The sequence below is a fragment of the Centruroides sculpturatus genome, unplaced genomic scaffold (assembly GCF_000671375.1).
Source record: "Centruroides sculpturatus isolate CEXI.00-Female unplaced genomic scaffold, Cexi_2.0 scaffold1513, whole genome shotgun sequence".
NCBI classification, from domain to species: Eukaryota; Metazoa; Arthropoda; class Arachnida; order Scorpiones; family Buthidae; genus Centruroides; species Centruroides sculpturatus.
In genome coordinates, this window is record NW_019385687.1 from 39,421 (window position 1) to 53,377 (window position 13,957).

At 29.8% G+C, this 13,957-nt stretch overlaps 2 protein-coding genes across 3 annotated transcripts in view; both read left to right on the top strand.

The window, feature by feature from the left end:
* The window catches only part of LOC111641202 (E3 ubiquitin-protein ligase RNF14-like), a 37,441-nt gene extending 30,057 nt beyond the window's left edge, over positions 1-7,384 (top strand). The window contains exons 7-9 of one of the 2 annotated variants that reach the window (XM_023387337.1): positions 5,313-5,541; positions 5,648-5,820; positions 6,793-7,382. In XM_023387337.1, the coding sequence (XP_023243105.1) occupies positions 5,313-5,541; positions 5,648-5,820; positions 6,793-6,996 (606 nt within the window). In that variant the 3' untranslated portion in view covers positions 6,997-7,382. Of the gene's footprint in view, positions 1-5,312; positions 5,542-5,647; positions 5,821-6,792 lie in introns of both variants that reach the window. The other variant, XM_023387338.1, reaches the window with a different exon arrangement.
* Positions 7,385-13,419: 6,035 nt separating this feature from the next.
* LOC111641209 (F-box/WD repeat-containing protein 7-like) overlaps positions 13,420-13,957 on the top strand; it is an 81,013-nt gene continuing 80,475 nt past the window's right edge. Inside the window, exon 1 of the mRNA XM_023387343.1 lies at positions 13,420-13,516. The gene's annotated coding sequence lies outside the window, so the exon portion shown is untranslated. The remainder of the gene's footprint in view (positions 13,517-13,957) is intronic.

Sequence of the window (13,957 nt, forward strand, 5' to 3'; positions counted from 1 at the left end):
CCTAAATATATATATATATATATATATATGTATATATATATAGATTTATATATTTTAAAAGAAGATAAATATTTATATTATTATTTTAAGATAAACATAATGAAATAGTGGTACAGTTTATTTAACATGTTTTACAAAGTTAATTAAGTTATCTGGAGGATGGTTAAGATCTTTAAATATATATTTAAAGATTTGTGGAATAAATTGTAATAAAAGTGATGCAGCTTTCTTTACATATATGTTGTATATAAAACTACATTAGACTCGCATCATTTTACTGTTATGAAATATTTGAATGGAAGCAGACTTCTTACTAAGAAAGTAAAATATTCATTAGAAAGAGGACATCCAGTATATTGTCAGAAAAATATGAAATGTTGGAAAGATGATGTGTTTTGTAATTACAGTAGAGCATCGATTATCTGAAAGTCAATCATCTGAAAGAATTCCAGTCGGCAAATTTAAATTTTCGCCAGTGCTATGGCGCTGCAATCTTTGGCTATATGTTGGGCTACTCAAATATTTTACATTTTTGATACTAAATTAACTTCTGAAGTATAATTTTTTATTGTTTTTATATTTTTCAATATATTTATTTTGTTTGTATAAAATAAAAAAATAATTTTTAACGATACAATAGTCTTCGTTAGGCTTAACATCGACGAAAATTCAACGTGAAGCGACAAGCAATGGAGAAAAATGTCAAGATGGGATAAATTAATATATATTTCGTACATAATCGGTTATCCGAATGACCCAGTGCCCAATTGATTCGGATAATTGACGCTCTACTGTATAATTATATCTCTATTTATTTGACCTTAATTTAATTTTTGTCACCTCCATCTCACCAGCTTTCTGCCTATGCTTTGTTTAAATTTTTAGAATGGATATTTAGTCATATGATCTAGCCTCAGAAATGTTTTTGTTATTTCTATTTCCATTTAATGAATGTTCTGCTTTTTAAAAAAATCTTTCAGGTTTTATAATGTTTTGTGGCTTTTTAAAAAAATTTGAGATAGTATTTGTTCTGAAGCCAATGTTTTTTCTTTTTTAAAATATCATCTACAGTACCTAGTAAACAGTGAAGATGGTCTTCAAGAGGCCAAAAACATTCTGATTATTTAAATTGTTATTAGTGTGTTATGTATATATTTCTTCAATTTGGAAAGTATTGATATAATTACAAGTCTAATTATCCAATAGCTCAATTTTTAGTTTGAATCCAAAACAATTGCTTGATTACATCAGGCTATAATAATGATACTAATTATTAATTAAAAGTCAAGTAATTTGATCTAGAGGTAGTCATTAGGTGCAATCTCTTGATAAATTTAATAATTGTAATTCTAAATAAATTATTAAATATTAATTTAAAGTTCTGGAAGAAAAGAATTCACCTAAAGTGTGACTTGAACCCACAACATCAGCTTGCTGCATGGACATGGACATACAGTAGAGCGTCGTTTATCCGAATCAATTGGGGACTGAGGTTGTTTGGAAAATCGATATTTCGGATAACCGATTATGTACGAAAAAATATATTAACCTATCTCATGTTGAAATTTTTCTCCGTTGCGTTTTGCTTCGCATTGAATTTTCGTCATGTTAAGCCTAACGTAAACTTTTTAAAATAATAATCGTGACTATTGTATCGTTAAAAATTATTTCTTTATTTTGTACAAACAAAATATATTGAAAAATATAAAAACAATAAAAAATTATACTTCAGAAGTTAATTTAGTATCAAAAACGTAAAATATTTGAGTAGTCCAAGACATAGCCAAAGATTGCAGCGCCACAGCACTGGCGAAAATTTAAATTTGCCGACTGGAATTCTTTCAGGTAATTGACTTTCAGATAATCAACACTCTACTGTATACACACACACACACTATGCTGGGGTTAAAGTGATAGCCAGCTGAGCATCAGCATAGTAAGTGTTACAGACTGTGGGTACAGATGATGCAGTAAATAAACAATATAGTTATATCTAAGTTAATATTTCTGGGAGCAGAGATCAGATGGAGGTCCAGATAGCATAATTGGCAATGTCCAAGCAGGAGTTGCAGATTTAAGTCCTGCTTCGGGCTGATTGTTTTCTTCTAAAACCTTCTAAATTAATTACTAAATATTAATTTAATTATAATTATTAAATTTATCAAGAGATAGCGTCTAACACCTACCTTTAGGCCAAATTGTTTGACTTTTAATTAATAATTAGTAGCATTGGATTACATTAGTAGCTTAATGTAATCCAATAGTTACTTGGTGTTAATGACAAGTCATTAAAATTTAAACTTGGTTACCTCTGTTAAATTTTGGTTCAGGAATAGTTGTTTTCAAGCATCATCTATTTTTGAAAATACAGAACAAATAATAATCATTTTAAGTTATATTTTCTTTTGTCTTATTGCTGATTTTTAAATGTTTTGATATATAAATTAAGTAACTATAAATAATAAATAACATTAACATGCAGTTTACAGAGAGTTTCTATAACTATATATATATATATAGTTTTATAGTTATAGAAACACTCTGTTTATATATTTATTTCATATATATGATGTAAATATGATGTAGTACCCCTCAATAACTCATAGAGATTAATTTAAAATAAGACCATTACTCTTCTGAGATGATGTGATTTTGATTTTTCAGGTAACATACTCAAAAGTTGTCTTAATTGTATTATTTTATTTTTCTATAAGAGTCTGATATACACAAACATTTTATATTGGTGAATCAGTCAATAAAACCAATATATAATAAATTTTATAATATCAGATATCAGATTTTGTTATCTTTAATAAAATCATCTAATCCTATTTACAAAGGGTAATTAGTTTTATTTATTGAAATGTAAAGCATGCATGGTTTTTAATTTTCAAAATTTGAGTATTCACATGACAGTATTTAATATATATTTTCCTGTTCCATTTTTAGTTCATTTTTAAACTCAAGTTGAAAATACCAAAAGTTATCCATAGGATTTCTGCTTCAAGCAGGATATTTTTGAACTTTCATAGAACTAAATTTTCATTGCTGTCTTTCTCAAAACTCTATGACAGAAATGAATTATCCTAAAACTTTTGTCAGCATCATTTTGATAGTCTTGGTATTATGCACCTGATTCTGAGAATTTCTCTAATTTATCTCCATCAATCAAATTAATCTCACTTAATTTGACTTTACATGTTTTTAATTCTATGAATTTATTTTTATTATTGACAGTCATAATTAATCCAGTTTATTACTTTTTGAATGAGATTAAATAAATAAAGTTCAATAAACTTCAAAGACTAATTGATAAGCATCTGACAAATTTGAATTTCCAGAGAGTTGAGATAGTTACAGATCAACCCACTGGAACAACGTAAATGAGAAATGTGTTCAACATTTCGCAAATGTGAAGTGGCACAAGCTTAATCGTCATTTCAGCACTTGGGTAATGTTCCATTTTATTCTTAAATTTGGTTTTTTCTAAAGTTTGAATCGCATTTGTTTAGTTTTGTTGTTCCATTCTGCATACGTTCGAATTCTGTATAACTGTAGCCTGAGGAAGACCCAGATGGGGTCGAAAACGTTCGCTGGTGTGTAAACACACACCATTGGAGTTACAAAAGTTTTTTGGATGTGGTGAATTAAATGAGAAAATTGGATAAAATGGATCATCACACACTTCCAGTTAATCTGTTTACTCTAAACTGGTTGTAATATTCTTTCTGATGTAGCTTGAGGAAGACCTTTTTAAATACTGTAGAGCGTCGTTTATCTGAATCAATTGGGGACTGGGGTTGTTCGGATAACTTATTTTTCGGATAACCAATTATGTACGAAAAAATATATTAATTTATCCTGGGTTGAAATTTTTCTCCGTTGCGTGTCGCTTCACGTTGAATTTTTGTCGATGTTAAGCCTAACAAAGACTATTGTATCGTTAAAAATTATTTTTTTATTTGTACAAACAAAATAAATATATTGAAAAATATAAAAACAATAAAAAAATATACTTCAGAAGTTAATTTAGTATCAAAAACGTAAAGTATTTGAGTAGCCGAAGACATAGCCAAAGATTACAGCGCCACAGCACTGGCAAAAATTTAAATTTGTCAACTGGAATTCCTTCGGATAACCGACCTTCGGATAAACGACGCTGTACTGTAGTTGAAAACATTTGAAATAAATAAATGCTGGAATTATATGGTATTAATTATTTTGATTCATCTGGGACATCATCATAGGAAATTCTTATCAAGCAGAATGGAATATGACTGTTTCTTGGTTATTGAAAAGCAAAAGGAAAATTTGTTACCTCAAATGTGAGAAACAACCACTTGAAAGTTGATTGTGATGCTGCATTAAGTTAGCCTGTGGGCTTTATGGTAAATGAAATAATCGGTATGCATGATATCTTACCATCCTCAATAAAATGTCTCCTAAGATCAAGTTTAATAGAGAACTATATTGTGACAATATCTTAAAAGTATCTATCATAACTATATCCTCATATGGTGGACAGTGTTACAGTTTACCATGCATCCATAATATACCCCTAAAGTTTCATCACATATATGCAACTTGATTTCCAATTCATATTTCAAAACAATTAGAAATTAAATTGTTTTTGTTTTTTATTTAATTAATTCCATTCTTACTAAGTCTTCTGATGCTAATTTATTTGACTTTTTTGGAATTGGCTACCTCATACAAAATTTTTTCTTCAAAACTGCATGCAGTAGCTGGAAAAAAGCAATTGAGATTTGGAATTAGATTTCCTAAGATTTGATTGAATGAGTTTTTCAAGATTGGCGTATCATTCTGCATCACTATTTCCAAAGCCCAGAGAAAACAAATTGACTACACAAAAGAACTAAGTAATTGATTACTGCATCTCTACATTTCAGTAAATAAAATAAGTTCACACTCTGTATATATCATTGAATTGCACATCATAGATTGTACCATAAAGGCATCTCTAATGATATAGTGTCCCTCTGCAACAGGTAAACTACAGACAAGATGCCTTTGCATGCTTTTTTTACAGGTCAAGGGGATGCAGTTTAATGCTCTCTGTTGGCATTATGCAATGAGCCATTATGCTATATAACTATCATTTCCATATCTGCTTGAGACTTATCTGCATGCCAAGTTTTGCAATGATACAAGTCTTTCTTGGTGTACTAATTTTTATGGCAATGAGTGTATTTCTGTTTTTCTTAAATTTTTATTAGTGCAAATATGTTCTAAATAGAATAGAATGCTTTAATTATTTATCATATATAAAATTTTTGTTTTGTAATTTTTAGATACGTGAATTAGTAAGTCCGGACACCTTTGCTCGTTATGATAGACTCTTACTTAATTCAATACTAGAATGTATGACAGACGTTGTTTATTGTCCAAGAATATTTTGCCAAACACCAGTAATTTTAGAATCTGACTGTTCAATGGGAATATGTCCATCTTGTGAATTTGTATTTTGCACTTATTGTAGGATGGTGTATCATGGCATTGCATCTTGCCGTTTTAAATCAGGTAGAAAAGTTATTTGAATACTAAATCAGTTTAGCATATATATTCTCAAATTTTTTAATTACAATTTTGAAAAAAAAATTTTTTAATTTTATTTTTGTATATGTAGAAGAAAGAAAAAAAATTAGGGAAGAATATCTCCAGGGAAATAAGGAAATTAGATCTAAAATGGAATGCCGTTTTGGAAAACGTACTCTGCAAGTGCTAGTGGAGGAAGGATTATCTGAAGAATGGGTTGAGAACAACAGTAAAAAATGTCCAAATTGTAATGCTTCCATTGAGGTTAGTATATGGATATTTTTTCCTGAAATTAATGAAGATTACATATCTATTAAATCTAGATTAATATATATATATATATATGTGTGTGTGTGTCCAAAACTTAAGAATGGGTAACATGAATAGAGGAAACTGAAAACAAATGCAGACAAATACAGAAGAATTGTATTATTTGATGTCTTAACATAAATTGTAGGATTTTACAAATCAAAACAATAAAAGTGAGTCTTTGGTGAAAAAGATACATATAGCAATTGGACATAGGAGGAGAATGGATGGAAAGTGCTTAACAATAACAAGGCAGAGAGACTTGTCAATATGGAGGCAGGCTTCATTTGTACATCTATGCAAATTGTCACCTGCTGGCTCAGTAACTTTTTCTAGCTATCACCACTAGCAGTTGTGTTTATCCTTAAGTTTTGACAAGTGTAATAATACAATCATAACATAATTTTTAATATTAGAAAAATTATTATTAAATTTTCACTCAAAATATAGAAAGTGATTTTTCCAAAAATATAGTTTTTTTTTTATAAAGAAATATAGACAGCATATAATTAGTTTTTTTAAACTAAATTAGAGTATTTGTTTTTATCAATTACACTGCCACTGTCAGGTATTTTAACAAGTTTTACATACTGAGATTGAAAATATCTCAAAATAAAGGTAAATGCTGCCCTGTTGGAACCACACCTCAAACACAACAAGTGTTTGAGGTGTGGTTCCAACTTTTTTAATATTAAAGAGTTTATCATATTTTATATTTTCTTTTAGGATTATTTTAATTGCATTTTAAAACAAATTTTAGTGAGTGTTTTGACTCTATCTGGAGCTTTGCAAAATTTATTAATGCTGTAATCATTTTTAATTGTTGCAACTGTTATTTTAATTTTTATAATTAGGAATGTAGTAAATATAAGTAATTAAGAGATTAAAATACATATTAAAATTTTATTTTTATTCTTTATTTGATAGAAAATTGATGGATGCAATAAAATGGCATGTTGGAAATGTAAGACCTACTTCTGTTGGATATGTATGCAAATTTTAAAACAGGTAAATCCATACGAACATTTTAACAGGCCGAACACTCCTTGTTTCAATCAGCTTTTTCAAGGTGCAGAGGAATTTGAAGATAGTGACGATGAAGACTGGGAAATAGGAGCATTTCTGATTTAATTTTTACATGCTAGAACTCAAAAAAACATTTCTTTTTTTAATCAACGCAAAATAAAAATGTTTACAGTCATTTACAACATATTTATTTTTATTTAAAAAATTAATGAAATAATAAAATATATAAAATGGAGATAAATTAAAAAAGAACTGATCAGATCAATTTTTAATTTGCTTAAACATTTACTGTTTGGGAGAAATGAAGTTCAAAGTTTCATTAGTTTATAACAAATCACAATTAAATAAAATATATTGCTTAAAATACTTAATACTTATTTATTTATTTAAAGTGATTTAATTTTAAACAAGAATGTCTCAATGTCTAAAGTTAAGAATGTGTGATTAAAAATGCTAAAAAAGATGCTTTATAGATCAATAAATTAATTTTTAATAAAGAATAAAAATCCTGAATCTGTTTTTCAAATATTGTTCTTTACAAATTATTTCTGAAGAAATAATAATGTACTGTAGGTTTAATTGATTCTATTATACTGATAAAAATTAAATTCTAGAAGTAATAGAAAAATGTGAAATTTTTCACATATTAGAATAATTAAATAAAAAAATACCTTGTTTTTATACTACAATGTGTGCAACCAAACGATTGACTGTCCAGCAGTGGCTGATTAATAAAATTACTGGGCAGTGATAGTTGGTCCTGGGTTCATGCCCAACCGATGGGATGGCAAAGAAGTTTTTGGGACTTTCTTTACGTGTCTAATGTCCAAACAGGAACTATTTTCTTGTAGAAAGTCTCCCTGAGAAGCTCACTCCCTTGGCCAATTGCTTTTGTGTTGCATTGCTTTATCCTGTCAAATTACAAAATCAAACCAAATGGTTGAGGCAGTAAAGATTGCCTGCCATTCCAAGAGAGCCAATTTGAGTCCAGGTTTCTTAAAGTTTTACAGGTGACTGGAATGCATTGGGTCTGTCCCTTGTGATTTGATTGCTTTGTAACAAGCCTAGCTGAGTTTGCAAAAAAAGGGTTCTTAGTGCTCATGGAACAAAGGCTGAATGGTCAAGATGGCCATCCACCATGACAGTGCTGGACACAAAAGTTGATAAATGCAGGATACATTACCGCATCTCAAATTTCACAAGATTTTACCAAATTGTACAGCCAGATATTGCACCTGAAGCATTTTTCCTTTTTCTGAAGCTTAAACAGCCTCTGAAGAGAGACTATTATACCAGTAATGCAGAGGTGCAAGCAGATGTGCATCACTTGTCTGGGAGAAAACTCACCAAAGGAATGCAACAATTTGTCCAATGGTGTATGTGGACAGGGATGGTAACTTGAAAAATAATGATACCTCCTAGTAGAGGACATTCCAGGCTTTCAGTGGGCATAATGCTCTTTTTGATATCATGCCTATTAAGATTCACTAGGGCCATAATAGAGTTAATTGCTATAACCAATAGCAGCTTGGCTAGGATTTGATTTTAATGAGGTTCATAATATGTTCATATTTTGCATCCTTTTGTACAAAACCCTAAGGCAAAGCTGCAAGAAAGAGGTAACTATGTAATTTTTTTTAAAAATGTATCAGATTTTGAATGATTATTATTGCATTGTGAAGAAATGTGTCTGCAAACTTAGCATTAACAAGAATCGTTCGGTATCTAATCAAAGCAAGATCTAAATTAGAACTTTCTTGAGGATGCACAATTCATTTTCATATACCAACATGTCAACTTTAACTGTTGGAAGAATATAGTGCTACATCTTACATACTAGAAGATTATGCTATTAAATATTATTATTATATGGAATATGGAATTGCGTTCAGTCCAGATTATAACTTTCGGAAAAGTATGCCAAAATTTTTCATTTATCTTGCATAGATATTGTCAGCTCTAAATAAATAAATATATATTATATATATATTTGTCTTTTATGTTAAAAATGAAGATTGCATTATTTTATATTTCCGAAAACTAGTGAAAAAGTTTTTCACTTTGTATGAATGTGGTAATTACAATACAAGTTGTGATTATCCAGACACTAGTTATTCGAGTGTGTGACATAACTAGCGCCATTATGTTCAGTTGAGTGTCGGCAGGCGACTTGTGTGTTTATAAGAAATGCAAACTACTTTCATTTTAATAGGTTATTTTGTTCGTGTTCTTGAATATGACAAAAGGAAGAAACTTTGAGCACAATAAGCTTTAACTATGTAGTATTAATCATTTTAAATAAAATTGTAATACTACTAGATAAGATTTTAAACACTTTTTAAAAGTAGATATAGTAGAAACTCAGTTATCTAAAATGGTAAAAAACTAGAACGTGTAGCATTTTATGTACTATAATACCACAGAGTATATATACTCTAAGATCGAACTTCATGTAACTGGAAATTTTACTATACCGTATTTGCCGATTACAGCGCCACGAAACTAGATCATATATATGTACAGTATATATACTGTAATGCAATTACTGTATTTGAAAGTAAATTTACTCAAAATCTAAGGTAATGTAATTGCATCACATTATTTATAATTCATAAAATTATAAATACAGTCTTGGTACCCAAAACAAACATGAGTTTCTGGCTTATCCGACAGAACCCTGGTCCCACAATCCATAATCGAGTTCCATTATATGAGAAATATGGTTAATGGAATAGCTATTGAGTTTAAGTCAATTATTATATTCAACTATTACAACTAATACTGTTAAATTAATAGTAATCAATTAAATTAAAAATAATAATAATAGTATTGTATTAGCGTATGATTAATTAATAGTAATTTATTTAATAAACTACAGTACCTAGTAAACAGTGAAGATGGTCTTCAAGAGGCCAAAAACATTCTGATTATTTAAATTGTTATTAGTGTGTTATGTATATATTTCTTCAATTTGGAAAGTATTGATATAATTACAAGTCTAATTATCCAATAGCTCAATTTTTAGTTTGAATCCAAAACAATTGCTTGATTACATCAGGCTATAATAATGATACTAATTATTAATTAAAAGTCAAGTAATTTGATCTAGAGGTAGTCATTAGGTGCAATCTCTTGATAAATTTAATAATTGTAATTCTAAATAAATTATTAAATATTAATTTAAAGTTCTGGAAGAAAAGAATTCACCTAAAGTGTGACTTGAACCCACAACATCAGCTTGCTGCATGGACATGGACATACAGTAGAGCGTCGTTTATCCGAATCAATTGGGGACTGAGGTTGTTTGGAAAATCGATATTTCGGATAACCGATTATGTACGAAAAAATATATTAACCTATCTCATGTTGAAATTTTTCTCCGTTGCGTTTTGCTTCGCATTGAATTTTCGTCATGTTAAGCCTAACGTAAACTTTTTAAAATAATAATCGTGACTATTGTATCGTTAAAAATTATTTCTTTATTTTGTACAAACAAAATATATTGAAAAATATAAAAACAATAAAAAATTATACTTCAGAAGTTAATTTAGTATCAAAAACGTAAAATATTTGAGTAGCCCAAGACATAGCCAAAGATTGCAGCGCCACAGCACTGGCGAAAATTTAAATTTGCCGACTGGAATTCTTTCGGATGATTGACTTTCGGAAAATCGACGCTCTACTGTAGTTATATATCACGAGTGACCAAACCTTGTCATAATAGGAGCCATATATCAGCTATCAGAAATACGCAAGAGCTGCTCCTATTAAAACCATATTTTATGTAATAGTTAAAATAATCACCTTTCGCTTGTTATTCATCCTTTTTGGATTATGAGCATGAGGATATATATGCATGTAGATATAGTTAGAATTATGAGCGCCCGTATATTGGGCACATGCCCTCCTTTGTCGTTGGGTTGCCCTTTTCTTTTCTGTGATTAAAATTAGTAACCCGTGGGTTACTAATTTTAATCACAGAAAAGTTTTGATTGAAAATAACATGACTTTCGGTAAGCGTCGGATGTTCGTATATGCTTAATCGGGGCCTCCTGACCTTATGCTTTTAATATCTAGTCTCGCCATTCATTTATCTAACTCCGTTATTGAGATTAAGGAAGGACAGACAAACGGACGACGACGGGAATATATAAGTCTACAGTTTTTTCAAATTGCAGCCCAAATATTTGTTATTAACTGAAAATTTGCTCTAGAGGGTCGTAATTGTTAGTTCGATCAAGTACCAAGGTACCACTGTATTTGATATTCGCGGTAACATCGAGGAATTAATCAAGGGATACCTGTAAATATATATATATATATACCGTATATTTTATTAATGTACCACTACGTACGATGCCCTTTTTTTATAGCTTGTGTTCCCTTTTTTATAGTCCGCTGATTAAAATACAATAGTTTATAGTAAGTTCGCTGCTATTTTACTGGTACTGTATGATCGACTGTTAGTGTTTTTCAACCTTGACACTACAACTTGGTGGTTTTTTCTTATGATACGTCTATTTCTTTTCACTGTAGAGTTATTAAGCTTTACGTACTTTTAGTAATCTACGTAATAAGTACTACGCTTTGCTTAGCGTCATACTTCGCACCACCCTGAAGCGTTACCCCAGTTTAAAACCACCTTTTTAAAAAAAATCTTTCCGCCCCGTGCGCAAAAAGAAGGCCTCTTTTAACAAGCCATGGGTTTGGTCAGGTATGCTAATGTTAGGGTTAGGGTTTTACCATTAACTTTGGTTTCGATATGTTAACGGTAATTCGTCCGTTCACAGCGCAGGATAGGATGACAAATTATACGTATTAGCAAAGTCTTCAATAAAGCAGTTGAGAACTTTACAGACTGCACAGAGAGAGAGAAAAACACAACTATAAAAAACGGGGATTTTGATTTTTAAAAAGGGACGAGAACTCGCGCAAGCACTATCGTTGAGGAGTTGTAAAACACGGAGATCTAACAGCTGAAACAATGGGGGCAAACCGGATGGTGAGAGACGGGGCCCGACATATCAGAACGGACCACTCCCGAAAAACTTCTGGGGATTTTTCGGCCCGTCCGGATTCGATTCCGGGTCCCCAGAGCGGTAGGCTGCCCAGGGCTTAAGTCCTATAGTCCCTATGTAGATCCACCCTGCGTACTACATACTTCATAATATTCAGCAAACTTGCTAAAAATGACATATGTGTAGTAGTATGTATCGAGTTTAAAAAGAGAAACTGTTTGATACGTCAATTATAATAAGGATCCAGAATAGCGCATGAGGCTTGTAAGCCACAGTTTGGTCACCATGGTTATATATTATAAACATTAAAGGCCAGATAATGACGAAGTGACTAAGTGGCATGCAAGAAGACCAATTATTCTAGATTTTGGAAGATCCTATTAAAGAAAAAAAATTAAAGTGCAAAAATTTAAGAAAATTGACCTAAACAATACTGTATCGAAATTACATGAGTTATGTTATATAGGTTTGTTCAGAAATTTTTAATTTAAATAAATTTATAAACGAGTTAAGAGTATATCAACCTATTAAAAATATACAGAATCACGTTACACCTTTCGACTGAATATGGCGGATTTTAACCACATGATAACCAACCAATAGAAAACATGACATTGTCGTCACCGTGAATATATAGACACAAGTTACATATTTTTTTATAACGAATACAACCAATCGGATAGTTACTTCAAATATCAAACGAACAGTCTCGGCTACTAAGGCTAAATAATTACTAATAGATTTGGCAGGAGATAGGCGGTAAGGTTGCCATTTCTGAATTAATTATTAAATTGATTGTAAAATATATATATATATACATACTGTATATCATGCCGGAGTTTAAAGTGTAAATTGGCTGAGAACAATGGGGCAGTTGGCACTCAGCTCGTGAGTGATTGATATCGTCGTATTTAAATTAATTAATTAATTAATTAATCTACAAGCAAAGACCGTAGCGTAACTAGCAACTAAGCCGTAGTTGTGGGTTCGAATCCCGTTCCGGGATCAACTTCTTTTCCCATAATATTCTAAAATTAAATTCCATTTATTTATAATTATTAAATTTAACAATTGATGACGGTCGAACCGCCTACCTTCTACCAAACTTTTTAGTAATTATTTGTCTTAGTAGCCGGATAAAGGAATCAGGTTGCATTTTTCATATTACGTTCTCATGAAACCATAGCTTACACTATAGTATAAACTAATAAACGAATGTATGGTTTTGTGAAAGTAAAAATGTTATCGAAGAGATATAATACAGAAAATTAATACTAATTAACGTCCTATTTTCCATTACGAAAAAAATATCCACATTTTTTTATAATTAACTTTAATAAATTTGAATTATGACATAAATCGGTTAGTAGGACGCGTATATTCAATACATTTTAATATAAAACATAAAGAAATTGTATTTGATATTCGCGNAATAAATAATTAATTAATATATAAAAGCAAAAATAAATTAGTTAATTAATTATTTGATAAAATTAATGTCTGCTGCTCACGATTTTTGACGTCACCAACCAATGGTAAGATGGCGGAATGTCTTGTTTTGATGTTTGGGAGAAAGAAATGTTAGACCAAGTAATTAGAATAGGAATGTAAGTTCTTTATTGCAATATTTACTCAATGTTAATCGTCTTATTCGTTGTTCTATAATAATTTCGTATTTAAAAAATGCATTAAACGATGATTAATTCGATGATAAATTTGCCTTTGGGATTTTTAGAATTCCGAAATAAGTTTTATAAAATTAATTTATAAATTAATTAATTATCTTCTAAAGAATGAATTATTTAAATATATTTGTAGGTTTAACGTATACAGATTCGATTATAATAGAATTATATGGAGTTTATCGTAAAATCAAACCTAAACTTAATTAAAATTGTTCTTAACATAGAAAATTTGCTGGAATTAATTTTAATTTTGTATTAAATCAAGAAGAATTTTACAAGACCTGATTATATTTTATACTTTAAATGAAATTAATACCTTGGTTTAAGTGAAAGTAATTACTCTCTATCAAATTCATAATCATC